At 37.5% G+C, this 20,000-nt stretch overlaps 2 protein-coding genes and 1 pseudogene across 3 annotated transcripts in view; all 3 read right to left on the reverse strand.

Annotated features, from left to right (window-relative positions):
- LOC145466205 (uncharacterized) overlaps nt 1–1,135 on the reverse strand; it is a 3,736-nt gene extending 2,601 nt beyond the window's left edge. The window contains exons 1-3 of the mRNA XM_081449946.1: nt 945–1,135; nt 824–868; nt 168–268 (exon numbers count right to left, since the gene is read on the reverse strand). Coding sequence (XP_081306072.1) covers nt 168–257 — 90 coding nt within the window. The 5' untranslated portion in view covers nt 258–268; nt 824–868; nt 945–1,135. The remainder of the gene's footprint in view (nt 1–167; nt 269–823; nt 869–944) is intronic.
- Nucleotides 1,136–1,942: 807 nt separating this feature from the next.
- LOC145466495 (collagen triple helix repeat-containing protein 1-like) lies at nt 1,943–8,277 on the reverse strand. The gene is made up of 5 exons (XM_081450226.1): nt 8,211–8,277; nt 7,806–7,839; nt 6,904–7,024; nt 6,172–6,510; nt 1,943–3,835 (listed from the first exon to the last, which is right to left on the reverse strand). Exons 3-5 carry the CDS (start codon nt 6,991–6,993, stop codon nt 3,479–3,481), a joined length of 786 nt encoding a protein of 261 aa, XP_081306352.1. The 5' UTR covers nt 6,994–7,024; nt 7,806–7,839; nt 8,211–8,277; the 3' UTR covers nt 1,943–3,478.
- A 3,773-nt stretch (nt 8,278–12,050) lies between these two features.
- Nucleotides 12,051–14,491, reverse strand: LOC145466481 (uncharacterized; annotated as a pseudogene). The gene is made up of 4 exons (XR_014041900.1): nt 14,355–14,491; nt 14,048–14,084; nt 13,308–13,363; nt 12,051–12,825 (listed from the first exon to the last, which is right to left on the reverse strand). The product of XR_014041900.1 is annotated as an uncharacterized LOC145466481 (transcript).
- Nucleotides 14,492–20,000: the final 5,509 nt, after the last annotated feature.

Here is a 20,000-nt window from a genome sequence, read left to right on the forward strand (position 1 = left end):
CAGTCGAGACTGAACTATATTGATCCTAAGGTTCGCAGAATCGTAGTTTAGAACATTGATAGCATTTCGTCTTATCGCATTCGTCCTTAGACAGTGTTCTCGTTTAAATTGGTTGTTATATAATAAACGCAGCATACAAGAGTCAGCTTTTGTGAAAATGAACTCACGTTGGTCGAAGCCCAGCACAAGGTGACCAGCGGCAAAATCAGCAAACCCATCAAGATGTTGGGCAAAATATTAATACGAGGTGCGGCCATCTTTCGATATTCTATCAGAATAAATATAGAAATGATAGAAATGATATAAAAAAAATTCATAATAAACGGTTCCTGTGAAAAACCACTTGATAAATACCTTCATGTCAACAGTATAATGAACTTTGATCAACACTACATTGCTGAAAAGCAACAGCTTTGCAATGCTTTTTTCTCCTACATATCTCTAAAAAGAAACGCTGATGACAAAAGATTCTGGCCTGCCTTGGTAAATAATATAAAACTTTGCTGGTATTTGTTTGCAATTTTGGAATAGAGGTGGAAATTTAAAATTTATCCTGGAGCTTGCGTAATATTGGTGGTTTGTGCTTGTCTACTAGGTTCATCAGTAGAAGATGTTGAAAGGACGTCTTATTTTTACGTTTTTAAAGAAGGAATTTTGCAAAAAGAAATACAATTAGGTATTGAACTTTAAGATTGTCGCTTGTAATTGTAAACTTAGTGAAGCCCAGCTGCTTTCGAGGTGGAGAAATAATGGCTTTTTCCGTTTTTTGTTTTAAACTGAAGATTTTATACGTGGATCGCTGAGGTATATCTAGATGACTTACCTTCACCGAACTCAGCGTTTGTGTCGATACAGTAAATAGAGGAAGCTACAGTGCCGGAAAGAAGATAAGATACGTTAGATTTAGCGTGAAAAAACTTCAGCGAGCGGTTTACAGAACTTACTTGTTGCTGTTCAAAGATGAATGAGCTGCTTGTTGAACAGCGCTTCAGTAGAACTGTTTCATGGTCTACATCTATTAATTGGTTTATCACGTCTTGTTTACTGACTCACTTAAGTTTATTTAGAGAAGAATTAGGTCTAAGTATGAGTTTGATTAAATAAATAAAACTACGTAGACGCAATATTCTACAGGTACTATTATCACGTTTTTAAATCCCTTAGATTAAGTTTCTTTGAATCAGATTCGTTAACATTTGACTTAACTTCTAGTTTCTAAACTAGAAGTGAAATTAACACTAAACATTAACACACGCCACAGTAGTTGAAGACGAGATATGTTAAACAATAAATCAAACTGCCAGAAGCACTTTTGACAACTTTGAGAACACAGCGCTTGTTTATATAATTATACTTACAAATTATATTTTCAAAATTGCTTTTTGGGATGAGATTGAAAACCTCATGGCTTGTACATACGTTGTCTATTTTGCCAAATTAAATGAAAACTTGAGTGTGCTTTATCATTATTTTTTTTGCCATTAAATCATTTTTTTTGTCGTTAGAATCTCAATTTTCAAGTACAGTATTTCAGCATTTAGCATTTAGCTCGATTTTAACGTGAACCATTATCCGTCTATGTCAGTTAGATATCAACTTTTAATTACCCTGACTTTGGTCAGAAGTGATTTGTTAAGTCGTATGTAGTTGGCAAAAGCCAGCTTTCAACTCCACGAACGAGAAGTTGGAGATTGGGATCAGCTGCAAGTTGTCACGACGAATTTGTTTATAATTTGAAATTGCACATGATCACGTCCGCGATAGCTATAACTAAATAATGAAAAAATAATAATTAAAACCAAACTTACTCGGAACGTGGCCTTGGGTTAATGGTTTGTAAATGTTTTGTTTTTCAAGATTTCATCGATATTATATTCCTAGAACGGTTTATTTAGTAGTGAATTTAATCAGTGGGATGAAGTTGTTTGTGTTGTCGCATGCACCTTAAATTTCTTGTTTTCGTGAGTGTTCTGCACAAATAAGCTTTGTGTATTAACTCACCAATGGTTATAACTTGAGAAAAAGAGACTGCCATAGTTTTTTGTTTGGTATAAATTTGAGAAGATAGCAGCTGTATGTAAACTTGGATACGTAAGCGGCGTCAAACGTGTTTAACCATATAATTGCAGCTAATTGCATTCATTAATGTGTCTTGAAAACAGAGATGTGTTTATTGACATTTTTCTAATTTGTTTGTTTTCATTGATATGCCTTGTTATTCATTTGCTTGGTCTTTTCGTACTAGCTGCTCTATATAATCGTGATATTTGCGTTATAGTTAATTTGCGTTTTGCGTTTGTCTGATCACCGCAAATAGATTAAAGGGTCTTGTGTCGTCTGATTGTTTTTAAATCATTGAATATATGCATACATCTCTTGCAAATAGAATTTTTCAAACTCTTCAAGTTTAAGCAGAGGAAGCAATGAGCGTGACGGTATTTGGATATCTGATCTTAACTGGCATAGATTTTTATGATTTCATTTCTCCGTCTCAGTTTTCTCCTTAGTTTAGTTTCCATTGAGAAGATATATCAAACACTCAAGACATTGTTTAACCACATCTCCACGCACCTCGAAGCACGTAAAAACTACTCCGCTACGCGTCGTGTTTTCAGCTATCTTCTCGGTGTTTCGTGAAATGTGGTCAAACACGGTCTCTCATGTTTGATATATTACTTTGTCAAACATGATTCGAAAACAGTGCCGAGCTTTCAAATACAGAAAATCTAGTGTATTTGAGAAAAAGAAATAATTTCCTCGTTTTCCTCACTCTAGTTCTGTGTTTCTATCGAGTTTTCAGGGTACACGGGTTTCACTTGTTCGGCGACTCATGATATTCCTACAGTTTCTTTGAATATTGAAACCTTTGTTCTTGCTTTTTGCTAACGCTTTTCTCTGATAAACTTGGGAGAAACAAACTGTAAGGAATACCAGCTCAAGCCTGGATAACTGGGAAAAAAGAAAGAAAAGAAAGGAAAGCAATGCAACTGTATGAATGATACCGTCTAAATTCTCAACTCACATTGCGTGGGGACCAGTATATCCTACATTGTCTTTGGAAAGGAAAGAAAGAAAACTCAGGTGGAAGGAGAGGCTTATATATCACCTTAATGGAAGACGAACTCCATAAATGGGAGTTTTGGTTGCCTCTATGACTGTGGTTGCAGTGCTTTGTAAAGGGGCGAGTAATTTGCTTTTGTTGAAAAATATAGATATTTTTTTACCCCGCGTACTTTTTGCTTGCGCCACTCTTACCAATGAGTATCTCCAAGCATTTACAATCCATTTGGTAGGGGCTGCATAAAATATACATTTAGGTAGAATGAAGTTCATAAAAGAAAACCGTTGGATGATGTTCCAGGACTTTAATTATCTTTCAAATCATGCCCAGATATGTCTAATTACCAGGGCATCGACGGTTTAGTCTTCATATTGAAGTTATTGTGGTGAAAAGTCCAGCGAATTACGTATAACATGTTTACTGCTGAGCTTTTGGAACCTCTTCAACGAAGATACGGGATAGCGTCGCCCAGCCTGTGTATGCGTCAGCAAGCTTATGGCCAGCGTTGCAACTTCCAACCCAGAATCCCACTCTCACCTTTCCCTTATGGATGTTGTTACAGTAACCTTCAATATGGCGGTGACGATGAAGATCATGGTTCTTGCCGGTTTGCATATAGACCGCACCTTCAATGGAGCCAGGAAAGCTGCACTCGGCGCCATTGAAGGTGAAATACCAACGACTACAGCAGCGGTCGCATGCATAAATCCTGAGGTTACCAGCAAAATATACATGGAGGGCAGTGTCTGTGAAGTTCTTCATAAATTCGCAGTTCTATGAAGACAATTTTTATAACTTAATATGGTAACTAACTACAATAAACACACGTTGGGCATAGCCATATCTTATATGGAACAAAAATTAGAGACGTAAGTGATCAACATGTCAAAGAAAAAACGAATGAGCGAATAAATAAATCAGGGAATGAATGTACGAATATGTATACAGATAATCGTATAAATGCGAGTACTACTTAAGATTTACACTAGGAGTATTATCTGAATAGGAAAATCACGAAAGCACTCGCGTTAATTTGCACTGCAGTGCAAATTAAAAATGAACGATAAATCGACCATATCTCAGCCAATCACAATGAAGTAATTTTCTTAGTTATATATTAAACATGTAACACGGAGAAAACAACAGATACGGGACACAAAAGTATAAGGCAAGACTACTGTCTTGATTTGTCAATGAGCGGACAGACACATTAATTTATAGTTTATGCAGTGCTGTACGGGTCCGCAAATGATCCCAGGACCGCAAATGATCCCCAAATTGGACCGCAAATGATCCCGGACCGGAAATGATCCCCGATAGGGACCGGAAATGATCCCGACTAAAAGATGAGGAATGGCATGGATGGTGGGATGGTGTGGATAGGGAATTGGCGTACGTGAACACCGATTTTTTTTTTAAGCCATCTTATAATTATAGTGGCTTACAACTTGCTTTTTTTTCGTACTTTCGACTAAATTTTGTTGCTAACTACGATGTTATGAATATCACCACTCAATCATCAAAACACGACTTGGCTTGCATTTCTTGCTCAGTAAAATCATGATCAGTGTAACATACGCTACATATCCTCCTTTGTTAAACATTGATAGTTCGGTGTTATAGTTAAGTCACATTTTATCAGCCATTAACGCCACTTGTCTAAAGTTTTAAACTAAAATCTAACCATGACGCAACTATTAAGGAAGACGCTGTCACCTGAGTTGACCCACAAACCTACAACGCTTCATCACGCTGTAAAACACCTATTGTGTAGCACTGGAAATTTGAACAAATTTATTTTGTAATTTTTCCTCGGTCGTATTTTGGCTTTGATTCCTCGGAAATGACTACTTGAGTATTCTAAGAAGCCAAAATTCCAAGTTATAGTTATGAAGTTCAGCCTCATGACCAAGCAAGGCCAAGGCTTGCACTTCGTTTTGACAAGTTTGCTGTACGATAAGATGTTTGATACTATCGCCAGATCGCTACTGGGATTTCGAGAATGTTTACAAGTACCTGTTTTTCTAAGACTTCTAATTCAATAGATCGTCTTCACGTGACGTATTTTTATCCTCATCAGGCATAAGAGGCGGTACATTTATATCTGTTTACAATTAGCGTGCTTCGTTTGGAAACCAGAGCATTTTGAATTTCAGGGTTATTGAGGTTGCGTGACACAACGCTACGATCGAGTTTGTTGAAAAATATATACTTATCTCATGATTTTGAGTCTTTTGAGAAGTTAGAGCATTAGGAAAAGTGCTCATTTAAATGCTTGTTTGTTTAGTACTGATAATCAGTCGCCTAGAAAGCCAAAGTAAGTTCCAGATGTTTACACTATATTCCAGCCGCCATATTGGTGTACCACGGATGTATACCAACATGGCGTTTTCTTACTGGGCTCTGTAAATTTCTGGGAAACATTTACGACGAATTTCTGAAGTTTGGGGAAACGCACAGGCCTAAAACTTGGAGAAGTGTCTTATTTAGTTATCTTCTATAGCGTACATCACAATTTCCTAGCTTTTTCCATTGGTTGGTTTTCGATTTATTATTTTGTTTATTGCGTGACAGTGAAAACGATCTGTACCGTTCGAAGAACAAAACAGCAACTGTGGAATATTTGTTTGTAAAATGATAAAACATGTTTTTTAGTTCATAATTTTTGTACATATTCTCACCTTCCTCTGATATAAATCCATGCCATTCCTTATTTTTTAGTCGGGATCAATTGCGGTCCAATATGGGGATCATTTGCGGTCCGGGATCATTTGCGGTCCGGGATCATTTGCGGTCCTGGGATCATTTGCGGACCCGTACAGTGCGTCAACGAGCCAGAGCGGAAAATTTGACAATTTGTTATTGTAAAAAACAAATAGACATCAGTTTTTAATGTTATGACTAAATTCATGGTCAATAACAGAACAGACGCATGAAAACGTGACGTCAATTTATTATATGACAGGGAAAAGTCATGGACAACTTGTTAACGTAGCAATTACGAATTAGAAGATGCTTCGAATATCATACGTGCTATAGTGACACCAACTATTACCGTGTTTTTTTTTTTTTTTTTTTTTTTTTTTTTTAAGTACATGTTATCCTCCTACCCTGATCAGTCCTTGGTCTTTGCCATCTCCATGTTTCCAGGTGCATTCTTTCCAGTTCATGTGCGAGGAAAGCTGAGGTGATCCTGGAGTTACACTCTCACCTTTCTCCCCTCGCTGTCCTTTTTGACCGGTGAGCCCCTGAACTCCAGGATCTCCCTTATCTCCTTTCTTTCCTTCGACACCAGCTGGTCCCTTAGGTCCAGTCCTCCCTGAAAGACCCCGGTCTCCTCTGGCTCCGTCGCGCCCTTCTCGTCCATCACGTCCTGGGGATCCCTGTATGCCGTGCATACCGGGAATACCGTTTGTTCCCGCTTGTCCACGGCAACACAGTTGAATGGTCTGCAACAGATGTTGAAAGACAGGTTATTCGTCTTCATAATCCTACATCAACCATACCAATTGTGGTATGATCTTGACACAACGAAAGCGTTTATCGAAAAAAATCTAACTACAAAAATCAATAGGGGAATAGTTACAATGAATAATCAAGAACAGAGACAACAGAAAAAGAAACTTGGGCTATTGCATGTAAAAGATGTTATGGTTTAAAACAAAAAATAACGTTGAACTTGAGGTAGAGAAGTCTTTTTAGAAAGCTCAAAAGCATTCGTTTGAAAAAACAAATTCGTTTTGTAGAAAACGTTAGATTTTGAAATTTTGTTTAGCCTTTCTCTTTTTAATAAAGGACCGGGACAGCTTACAGCTTACTTGTTTTTAACTAAATGAGCTCACCTTGTTTCTGCAGGTGTCTTCTGCTGCAGAGCTCAGGGCAATCAAGGGTAAAATCAGCAAACTCAACATGACGATTGGTGAAATGCTCATGCGCTTTTTAATCTTTGGTATCTTCCGAGATCTGTGGATGGTGAAACTAATGTTAAGCAACAAGGAGCCACAATAACAATCGTCATTTACTCAGCCAAGCTAAACGTGGAACGCTTTCAAAATGTGGCATTAATTTAATTTAATGATATAGTTTTATTTTAAAAAAAAATCGTTTTTTTTACTGTTATGGTAGTATTATAAGAGAGCCAGTAAAGATCCATTTCAAACGGATGTTCGATTTTTTTCCGCGGTTTGTTTTAAGCCTTAAATTCTGGCCGAAATACATTTTTTCGTGATTCATACGTAGATCAATTTTATTTTATGGGATGGTGATTTATATACTGTTAAATTTACAGATTGACTTGAGAATTGGTGAAAGAGAAAAGTTTTTAATCTCATTTTGCGCTTTTGTTCGTGCCAGATACTAAGAACAGCTGCAGGAATAGTTTTTGGGATTTCAGGGATGAAATTATAAAAGTCCTGAATTATCAAATTCAAGGTGAATTCGGCATTGAAAGTTATAAATATATTTATATATTGATAGCATTTCTGTTCGTCGTAACTCGACCAAACGTCGGGTTACGACGAACACCAGAGCTGGCTAGTCGCAATGGACTAAACTATTGAATGGTCAAAAATAATGTAAAAACGTGTCTTTGGTGAAATGGATGAACGCACGCTAATTGCCGTCTGTTGTCTTCACGCCCAAGAAAAGCATAATCAGAGTTTGATATTCTGTTCCAATGTTAATTATTGACAACCACTCTTGTCCCTTTTATTTTCCTTTCGCCAGAAAAAGCGAAATTACTTACCTTTAACGAATACGGCAACTGAGTCAGTAGTGGTCTGCTAAGAGAAACAAAAAAACTTAACGGTGGAGCAAACAAAATAGACTTTTAGCCTTCAAATTAGAGCTAAGGATGGACAAAAAATCCACACAATCCTCCATAGGAAAAAAGATGGCGACTGGTACATTTACCCGAAGCTCTTAGCGCAAGAAAACCTTAAAAACGCTCGTAAAAACGTGTAGAAAAGTTATCAGATCTTTAAACCTAGGCTACACAATGTCCTCAGCACGGGAACAAATATTGTAAAAATTTGGCTTTTTTCGTGCCATATAGGCTGTGTTAGGTCGGCAGGGTATTGTGGTAAAATGTACAGCCGCCATCTTTTTTCCTACGGTGTATTGGAAGCGCTGATATCATTAACGTACTTACTTGTCGATGTTTAAATCAAAAGTGAATAAATGGTAAAAATTGATTCTGTTATAAGCATCTCGTGAGAATTATTTTGAAACAGCAGACATTGAACTTTAATTTTCAATTTTTAATTTTATACAGCACTGTCATTCGCTAGAACGTTATGTTCAGCTGTCTATTTGTCCAATGGGGTGAAAGCTTCTATCCTGTCTAGTATGCTTGTATGGTTAACTAGTTGTTGGATAGTAATTTCAGAAGAACCAAAAGACTTTAAACGTCAGGTCAAACTGATAATGGCATTATTACCTTTTTTCTCATTTTTTTATAAGGGATATACAATTCTGGAGTGTTTTAACCTCCTATTTTTGTAAAAAGGAGTTTGACAAAAAATGACATCTTTTCTAATTAGTGCTAAATATTAATTAAAAGGTAAATAAATGCCACGAGGAGGCTTGATCATTGAAGCTAAGGCTTTATTAAACAGTAGACCCCATCCTTAATGGAAACTCAAACATATTGTATTGACCGGAGCAAATAAACTGTCAACAAGTCTTAACTTTGAGAACATTGCATCTGTCTGCATAACCTTGGTAACGTTAATAATAGCTTTCAAAGTTGAGTGAAAAAAAAGGCTATGCTTATAAACGACACTTAACGAACCTTTTTATTCTTGTCGTGAGTGTTATACAGTCATACAGCCATATCACCGCAATGATTCCGTCTTTCAAAGAGGAACCAAACAGATTCAATGGTTGATAAGATATGAGTAAACAAAAGAACATTCTCCTTAATGGAAACTCAAACATATTGTCTTGACCTGAGTAAATTACCCCTCAAAAAATCTTTAGGAACATGACGCTTGCTTATATAACGTGTTTAATATTGATATTAGCTTTCAACGAGGACTTAACCAAACAGGCTGTGTTTATAAAACAGGCTCTGCGAGAACATTTATTCTTATCGCGCGTGAGTCAACTGAGGCATATAACAGTGATTCTTTGTTTCGAAAACAACTAAACAACTGGACTGTTTAGATCCAACGGATATAGACATTTTTTGAGTAAGCGAAAAAGAGCCTTGCATGTTCTTAATGGAAACTCAAACATATTGTATTGACTTGAGCTCATAAACTGTCAGCATTTCTTGTTTAAAACCTTTAAGAACATGACGCCTGTGTATATAACCTGTTCAACCTTAATGGCTCTTAATGATGAGTTAAAAAAGACTGTGTTAATAAGACGAGACTTTACGAAACCTTTTATTCCTGAAGTGAGTCATAAATGTGGTATGATAAAGTGTATTATCGTTTGTCTCACGATGTAGTCACTTGAGATGTAGATCGCGACGTTTCCACTGCTTACTGCTAGTCTTTTTCAGGCGATAAGGTCGACTGATTGCACGGTATCATTTATATCACAAAGGTCGGCTTTGATTGGTGCATTTTGATCCTCCGATGTTCCATTGTTCTGGCGAGTAGCTGTTCCTTCAGTGGTCCGCTGTTGTACCGTTCTCCTGTTGTTGTGTTTTTTGATCGTGGGCATCCATGCTTCAGGAATTTCAAATCCACGATCAAAAAAAACAACAACAAGAGAACGGTACAACAGCGGACCACTGACGGAACAGCTACTCGCCGGAACAATCGAACAACAGGAGGATCGAAATGCACCAATCACAGCCGACCTTTGTGATATAGATGATACCGTGCAATCAGTCGACCTTATCGCCTGAAGAAGACTAGCAGTAAGCAGTCGAAACGTCGCGATCTACATCTCAAGTGACTAAATCGTGAGACAAGCGATAATACACTTTATTATTACATCTACAACGATGAATAACAACAACCTTTTCCTCGACAAATGTGTTATAGTCTGAAACAGTCATATCACTGCAATGATTCCGTGATTCCAAAAAAAAGTATGACTTCACCCTTCAGGACCAATGGATAATGACATTTTCATGAATAATAAATGTGCCTGCCTTTTCCTTAATGGAAACTTAAACATATAATGCCGGTTCTTTTCTGTAACTCTGAGAACTTGGCGCCTGAGTATATAAACCTGATTAAACTTTATACTGGTTATTAAAAATGAGTTGGTTAGATCGTTTAATGATTAAGCAATCTTTAATTGTATTGAAATGTTTCCCATTTTGAATTTCGATTATCACTAAATGATTTATTTTTTCGCAGAGAGAGCACTTTCTGCGTACTTAAGCGAGGCTATAGTCGTCCTCGTGCTCAGCCTAAGAGCTAAGGAATTTTCAATACCAAGATTTGAGAGTGTGTTATTCTGGGTCCTACTCTCTAAAACAAATTTCTTAAAACTGAAGAAAGGAACCCACCATTATTGCTACATACATTCAGGGAAACTACAATATATAACACGTGCCAATACTAAAAATGAACATGCCAAACATTATACTGATCATTTTATTTATCCCAAAAACAGTCAGGCATACCATGATGCGTGGACTTCAGCCTCGATAATCTAGAGAGGATATATATAACGCATGCCGAAATTCGACGCACAGGTGTTAAAATTTTTCTGATCGTGTTTTTTTATCCCAGAAGCACTCAGACAAACTGTAAAACCAAGACTTCAACGTGGATGAACCACAAAGGATGTATAACACATGTCATGATTTACAGCGCCAATACTCGAACCGGGCCACATGCCCTTGAAAAAGAGTTAACCAATCAGAACGTTATTTGAGAACAAGGGATAGCAATGTTTGTCTCAATGGAACCCGCCAATAACATTTAAGAATACGAACAATATATCTCAACAAAATTGAAAACCCAACAAAGTGCGAGGTGTTCCAAACCTCTTTGGAAACTTTGCCATTTGTTGATTGGTTAGTTTCGATCCTCAATTTTGTACACTTTTCAACGGGTTCGGTTTAGTTGTGGCAAAAGGAGTTTCCAAGCTGTATTTTTCAAGCGAGACTTTTAATCATGATAATTTTCCGCCAAGAATCGAATCTCAAAGAGTGTATGTAACGTAAAGGAGTCTATAGTGTTTTTGTTTTCACGTCAAACAGTCCGTTACTTGCCGCTATGAGAAGCTACCAACCTACCGTTTTCAGTTTACGTTTTCTTCTAGCTATAAATTGCCCGTTTCGAGTAGTCGCACTCTAATTCACATCTCAACTGATAGTTCTGTTATATCTATTCTAGAAGCACTCAAATTTAAACGCCTTCTCTACCATAATTTTTAAACACGGCATTCATGGAAACCAGGATTTTTCTTAAGTGGCATATTAATGTAAGTTAATATAATGTTAGGATTTGGGTTTTTCGTCATTATTATGTAATTTTTTCTACCTGATGTTTTTACTGTGTATAAATAATGATTAAAGATTAAAGATTAAATATTAAAGGCGTACAACAGGGGAAGAGCAGAAGTCCGGTGTCATGAAACAATAGGGACCTTACGCATATACGACGGCGACGGCGAGGACGACGCCTAGTAAAAAATGTGTTTCTATTTTACTTTGGAATTTCTCATTTATTTAGATCTATTCAGTGTGTTTGTCGGTATTAAAACTTGCCCCTGCCGAATATGCTACAGATACGTTCAGTTCCAAATAGAAATACGAAAAATTAGCCGTCGTGGTTCACGTTCTCCAGACAACGCAGAATTTGGTTTTTTCACGTTTATGTTTTGCAGAGGACGGCAAAGAAATGTACCAAGAATTATAATGCACGTGCACAGCCATTGTTCTCCTCATTAAACCTTTTGTTTGGTGACGTTCTCGTTGCCGTTGCCGTCGTGTTTTGCGTAAGGTCCCTAATAACGCTACGATGGAAAATACTTTAAATTCCATTTTATTCCCAAGTTGTTTATTTTTCCATGTATGGCTTTGAAATAAGCGCAAGATTTAACAATGCCCCTTACATGTATTTAAAAGCCTCAAGTGACCTCAATCCCCTTACATTTTATGGCTTATTTCTGAATTTTCACCGACTGACAGGTTTTAACGAAGCCCAATAGCAGCGGCTCGATAGTCCTTCCAGCGGTCACTGCTCGTGTAAGTGCCACATCCCCCAAAATGCAATTCGGTTAGGAAAAAGAACTCGTTGGGCATGACGCGGACAGGATGGTGGATGGGCGATGCTGTTTTGCGCCAATCAACAGCTACACCTCGTCGTTCATACACCGTGTTACTGGCGTGATAAGAGCTTGGGGTTTGGTGGCGGTGATTTGGCAGGAAGGCGAACAGGCTGTTCGGGTTGCCGTCACAGTTCCTAAACTGCACGTAGTGACCATTGGAGATGAAGCCCTGGATGCTGCGTTGTGCCGCAACATGTTTTGGGATGATCACCAAAGTTGTAATGCTTGTAGGCATGTAATGGCTTGATCAATGTGTAGGACTCTTTGTGGCCCCCAAACTGCTGCAGTTTTAGGAGGACGTTTTTTCGTTCGGTAAAAAGAGCATTGACGATTAAATTGGCATGTGTCTTGCGGGTGAAGCCCCTAGGGAGAAACGTGAAGCCACCGCCGCTTATTGCCATCTCACAGTACACAATCAAGGGTGAAAGGAAAGGCACAGGTTTGATTATGTAAAGACGGCTCGTTGCTCGGCTGTTCATCTGCTTTATCTGCTTACAGCTAGTAGGTAGCTTGTAAGAGTGCTGACAAAGAAAAAAAAATTAAATAGATAGAAATATTTCGTTCATAATTGCATGTAATGATTACAAGATAATCTAGATGAAGCCCCTCAAATTTTACCCACTGACCTATACTTGTGGTAACCCTGATGATACTCAAGATTACCAAGTGAGAATGCCCTCCCTTGAATAGATACTGAACAGCCTATGCTATCCTGGTGGACGACCTTTCAGATAAAAAATGTTGCGTAGTACTTCAGCTTGCCTATTACTTCTAACAGTTTTTACTGTTTTTGTTTTGTTTGATATATGCATGGCATGCGCGCAACACTGACTAAAATAATACTTGGCATTGGACACTGATTGGTCTAGCAAAACACAAGCTTACGAGAGAGTCTGTCTGAGGTTGCTGTAATCTTAGCAAGGTCATGTGAGCTGATTTTGTAGTGCAAACTTAAAAGTAATGTTTCCCAAGATGTAATCACTTCTTTCTATAGTGTACTTACAGTGTAACAAACCAAGAACAAAGTGATAAAAACAACCACAAACTTCATTTTTTTCTCTGCGAAAAGAAACCGTCGAGTTAACATGTGCACAGTTACATTATGTTAGAGCGATTTTATAAGCTTAGGTGTTCCTTTTTATCTAAAAATGAAAGAAAAAAAAAAAAAAAAACAAGGGTTCGAACAAATTAATAAAACATTAGCTGAAATGGTGTTGGAAGCGAAAGAAGCACTAATTTGAAAGGATGAAGTGGACTCAGGTTTCTGTCAAAGTTAATAGAGGGGAATGGTTATGAAGCTCGACAAAGTTCTTTGTTGTATGTTTTTGTTCTCTTTTTGGCTTTGACCGTGCACAAAACACAATAGTTGTTTACTACTGACCGAGGAACTAACCAATGGAATTGTTTTGATTACGTAACTCGTGAACCATTCAGTATAAATCTTGGCATCTTTGTTTGTTCTCGGGCTTCATTATCATTCCCCCCTATTAACTATGGTTTCTGTGGATCATAATTCACTCCTTTAAAGCTGCTAATTCTTCAGCAGAAAGTGTTCGGTATTTTTAGCCAGTTTCATGCTCACAACTTAACATATATAATTATAGCATTACAGGGCAGTACTTAGAAATTTGAAGAAATACATGTTTCTTCCACAACGATCTAACTAGAACTAAAAAATTACTTAATACGCAATGGAAGTGGAGTTTCTATATCACAGAACAGCTGAGTTCCAATAGTCTTTACCTCGTACTTCGCTCGACAGATTCCAACGGTATCGAATCTTTCCTCAAAAAAAAAAGAGAAGAAAATAATTTTAAACCAATAAGTCATTTCCGAGTTGCTCTTACCTCTGTTTCAAAATGAGTCTTGGTGTACAACCTTTCATAACGAAATAGGTGTTCCTTGGACGTTGATTTTCTTGCAAATCAAACTCATTTCCAAAAACAGAGGTAAAAAGAGACTCGGAAAGAGCTTATTGAAAGCTCGTATATTTTAACGCTTTCATAGATGTTAGATGCTATATGTTTAAAGGACATATTCACTCGCGTACCTCGTATCTCGAAGTAAGATGTGAAAATGATTCGCTTTGTTCCTTCACACCCAGGAGAGTGTTATGATGCAGTATTACGCCACACATCAATTTATAGTGATCGCGTCACACGAAAATTCACTCAAATTGTTTTCTCACCGGCCCTAACTGTGTTTAATTAATCATTTCAGGAATCATTTCAACAAATCATAGACTTTATGTTTACGTTAACAGCTCAATTTAAATGCCTAGCCTTTAATGGAAATTCAAACATATGTTTACTGACCTGAGCAAATATACTATCAGCAACTTTGAGAATGTGACACTGTGTATATAACCTTAATATTAGCTTTAAAATTGTGAGTTAAAAGGGACTGTGGTTAAAAAACGGGACTTTACAAAACCTTTTAATCTTATCATGAGTCAGAAATTTGGTGTAGTCGTACATTCATATCACGACAGTTATGATTACGTCTTTCAAAAATAACCAAACAAGTTCAATGGATAATCGCATATGAGTAAACTAAAGAGCGTTGTTGTCCTTAATGGAACTCAAACATGTCGTCTTGATCTTGGCAAATTAACTGTCGACAAGTCTTGATATAAATTAAAAACTCTGAGAACATGGCGCCTGTGTATATCGAACCTGTTTAATTTTAATAATTGCTTTTAACGAGGAGTTAAACAAAACAGGCTGTGTTTATAAAACGAGACTCTACGAAACCATTTATTCTTATCGCGAGTCACCTTTGGCACATAACAGCGATTCTGTCTTTCAAAAACAACCAAGCAACTGCACTGTTTAGATCCAACGGTTGTTGACACTATCTGGGTAATCAAAAAAGAACCTTGTCCTTAATGGAAACTCAACATATTGTATTGACTTGAGCATATAAACTGTCAGTAAGTCTTGATTTAATACTCTGAGAACACCGCGCCTATCTTTATACCTTTTAACCCTTGATAATGGCTTTTAATGAAGAGTTAGAAAAAAGGCTGTGTTTCTATAATGAGTCTTAAAGAAATCTTGTATTTTTGTAGTGAGTTGGGTTGACTTGTTATGAGTCAGAACTGTGGTATTATCATACAGTGATATTACCGCAATAATTCCGTCTTTCATAAAAGAACATTCTTGTAGTGAAAAAAGAAAAAAAAAAAAAAAAAAAAAGAGCCCGAAATGTAGCAGCTCAAGAAAGCTTGCAATTCTTCTTGTCGTCATAATGTAGCAGCTGTTATAGTTTTGGCGCTAGGGGTATTAATTGTTTCTGTCGTGTGTTCTGCTGTTCTGTCAAAGTGTATCGAGCCATTTGTGTGAAACCGTGCGAGAGCTGCTATTCAACCCAAAACAATCAGAGTTTGATTCGTGAAATTCTTTTGTTGCCAAAGCGCTGAGCTTAAGTTCTTTCCGCCTACACGGAAAGCTCAGTTCTGCATCAGTTTTAACCCTGGTATGTAGATGTATAAAGAAATTTGTAGCAAAGTGGTGATTCATCGTGAAGAATAAAACGCCAGATTTCGAATAGATAATAACTTGGTAAAGTTTACCTTTAGCTGTTCGACAATGAATCTTTTGTTATCCCTCTAGAGTAGTCTTCTTGTTCTCTGGTAAGAATTCGTTGTAGAATCGGCGATGCGGTGATCATTATTTTTATACAATTAAGAAGAACTAATTTTAGATGCACCTTAAAAAAACTCCGTTATTCTAGAGTCTGCGGTTCCACTCGGCTATCGCCTCGTGGACTCACAGCTTCACTGATAATGTTGTGACGAAATTCAGGTCAATAACAGGAAAAACGCATGAGAAACGAACGTCAATTTGTTAAATATATCCCTTTTGGCTTTTGCGACCAGTGAATTGGATTCTTTAAACAGATTATCAGGAGCTAATGGGTACATGACAGGCTGCAATGCTTCAGATGCATTAAACTGAAAGAAAATACAGCTTGACATGGACACAGTTCAATACCCGACTTTTTCGGGTATTTCCTTATCTAGATAACCATCATGATTTCTGAATTTAATTAGCTAAATTTTCCAAAAATATTTCCACTGTTGTAAAATTCTTCACCAAATATTTTATCTATACAGCAGCATTTTTCGATCAGTGTTTTTGATGCCATTACTACGGTATAGAAATCTGTCATCGAAGGCGTATAGTGTAAGAACTCAACTCGGGCTCTCTACAACGTTTAGATTACCAGCGAATATTTGACACTTTTAAGAGCCTTTTGAGCCTTATATTTAATTTCTCTACCACGTACCTGTAGAAAGTAAACTTTATTTGAGATCCAGTAGCATTCGAAGAGTGATCTGAGCTATCAGGATAACAGTATCCGGAATTCAGAAATATTAATTTATCATGCAGTAATTCGTAAATCTTAAAATATATTAAGCTTTTTTTCGGTGACACTTATAATGGAATTTCCAGTTGGTATTAAGTGGAAGACTATCTTATAGATGACATACTTGCATCAGTAGGCGATACTTAAGATGGGCGCTGAGAACTCAGTGTTGGGTGGCATTCTCATTGGAACAAGGAAACAGCTTATCCATGAAATGGTCATGCATTCATTCCCTTTTTCTCCACTAGTGAGCTGTTACCTTAAAATTGCTGACCATTATGAAAGTCTCTGGATCATGTACAAAATCTATTAAGTACAAACTGTCCACGGTACGGTTGAAACCCGCTATTTCGAGCTCTCGGGAGGAACACAAAAAAGCTCGAGATAGGGGTGGTTCGAGTTGGTAGGAGAATAAATGCCTGAAAAGTATAACGAAGGGAAAATGACTCGAGTTCGAGAAGGTGGTGAGTTTGAAATAACGATGCTTAATTGAATATTATATTTCCGTTCTCAAATCAGGTGAGTGTGATTACACTCTTCTTCAATAAAAAAAAATACATTTTATAAGAATATTGGGGCTGCTATTTGCGAAATTTTTAGAATATTTTAAGAATAAACCCGTGGCTGAGATTTTGAAAAGAATATTAGTTTTTGTTTTGAACATTTGTAAATGCAATACAGTTATATGTTTTTTACTAAGCCGTATCAATTCTTCCATTCTCTAAACGATGCTAATAGCATTTCTACAAGTAGTTATGTGTGTCGTATTAAGCTTTATTGCCTTTAGTCTGGCAAATTACCTATACGCCATCAAAGTCATGATAGCTATATAGGACAGATACTCTGACGTTATGGTGGCATAGTCAGTCTACTTTATATTCCTATAAACTAAGAATATTTCTCAAGGGTATTTTCAGCCTTAAGTCGGTAGAAAACTAAGAATATTCAGCCCGGGCCAGAAAAGCGATAATCATATTGCAAAAAACAAAGAATCTAGTCTGAGACAGCCAAAAATTTCGCATATTTTAAAGTATTGCTCGTGCTAACCCTTACCCCATACATGTACGTCCGTTTTACACCCTTAGTAACAGACAATGAGTTGTTCTTTCCATCCATGGGTACAAAGATAATTGTCAAAATTCAAACTAGATTGTAGCGTTTGTGAAAGAGCTAGGTTGCTTAACCGTCAAACCGGCCGGGAGCGATGATCGGGGTGAGAGGTCCAGTTAATTATTTGCAGGGCATAATGCGGTCTTAAAAGCAACTAACTGTTTTAGAATGTGTCTTGGAAAAAAGATCAGTTCGTACTGACTCCAAATTGAGAAAACATACTCTGAATTGAACTTCTTATTGTAAAGAAATATCGATAAGAAATAAATTACTAATTTATTATTGTGAATTCAGCATTGGTCAGACTCTCGAATTTACAGTAAATTCCGACCACACGCAAAAGGCTGCTTAAATATGTCGTTTTGTATTTCAAAAATTTTTATTTCCTGCTGCTAAAGTCCACATCACTCCTTTGCTGTGGGAGTTACACTGGTCCCCTGTTCGCTACCGTATCGAATATAAAATAATATTCTTACATTTCGGTTATTTGCGCCTTTAAAATAAATATTTTATTCCCGCCTCAGTATAATTTAAGACGCAGTCATCATACTAGAGTTTATTTACACCTCCTAAAGCTAGAACAAAGAAGACTTTGGAGGACAGATCATGTAGCAGCGCCCAGAATGAAAGCTACTTGAAACTACTATTTTCACATCTAAGTTTATACTTCCACGCAATCAATTATATCTTCTAAACCCCAAATCAAAGGCTTTTTATGTATATATCACTGTTGTGGAGGACCTGGGAGGTGATTTATCTTTTGCTGGCTCATCAGTCATTAGTCGAATGGCTACAACAGTGAAGGTTTTCCTAGACACAACGTAGCCGACCAGAAAAACACGCCATCACCGAAATCATTGCTAGTATTTTGGACTAAGATAAGATATGGAACGAAGTTTGCTCAAATTCAAGGCAACAAATATAAAAACTACTCTTTTAGTTAAAAGAGTAATACAGTTACACATTTTCTTGAATATTCTCTTTTATCAAAAACTAGGTTATTGGAATGCAATTCGAGAGTTTTCATCGGCTCTGCCATCATGGGTAATGAGCCATTATATTACGCTCTACAAATGTGGTAAGCTAACGTGGGATTTTTTTGGGGACGTTGCAATTTTTATTTTATTCTAGGGGCGTTTATTGAATCACTATTATATATTCCACTCATACTTCTTCGATATGAGATGATTATGGCCAACTCGACGCTACGCGCCTCCTTCGCTATCTAACCATCTCATATCCAACGCTCGCTCGTGGAATAATTGTTAAATATACTCCATTGCGGAGTGTCTTCTAGAATAGCTTAGCGTGGGAGACAACGTACGTAGCTACTTTTTACGAGTAAGGTTTTCAATACAAGAAAACCAAACATTGAAATACTTTTTCCTTTTCCCATTTTGTGACAACACTACAGTTTGCGAAACGAAAAAAAGAAATAACACGTCTTAATGCCGATGGAGAGTCCGTATAAAAAAAAAAGTTAAGCCTTGGAGCTGACTGGCTCGTAGCTGCCGGGGCTTATCCCGGTTTCTGCATCATAAAGCGGTTAGGTGTATTTCTACTCCCCCTGGATGGGATGCTGGTCCATCGCAGGTCTCTGCCCCGCAATTTGTTAGGTTTCCCCGACAATTCGCCGGTACCCATTTATACTCCTGGGTGCCGAGAGGCAGTGTAAGAGTTACGTGTCTTGCCCAACAACAAAACACAGTGTCCCCGGCCAGGGCTCAAACCCGGACCGCTCGATCCGGAGACGAGCCCACCAACCATGAGGCCACCGCGCCTCCACAAGAGTCCGTGTAATTCCATAAACTGTTTAATAAAACATCATGTTAGGGTCACCTAGTCGCATCCTAAAAGCCTTCAAATTTCTACTTTAATTTAGCGACGAGTGTTGGTCTGCTTCATGAATTCCCTTATTTTAACGATGTGTATAGATATTAGAAAACTGCATCTCATTTCATCATACATTTTTCAGCCACTTGTGTAACAGTAAGAGAGTCTGAAAAATGTGTTGACGCCATTTCCGCCCAGAAGCAAAGAGATGGAAACAATGAGTCTCTGGCTGCTAAAATGGCCTTGCGCGAAATGTTGAAGCTGGGATCCTTGTCCAGAATGAATTCAGCCGCACCAATCAGGAGCCCAGTTCGTGGGCGAACGGGTTTTTCAAAATCAAGGGGTTTGCGAGCAAGCGTTCCCTCCCTCGCCTCACCACCCC

The sequence above is a fragment of the Orbicella franksi genome, chromosome 13 (assembly GCF_964199315.1).
Source record: "Orbicella franksi chromosome 13, jaOrbFran1.1, whole genome shotgun sequence".
Taxonomy (NCBI): Eukaryota; Metazoa; Cnidaria; class Anthozoa; order Scleractinia; family Merulinidae; genus Orbicella; species Orbicella franksi.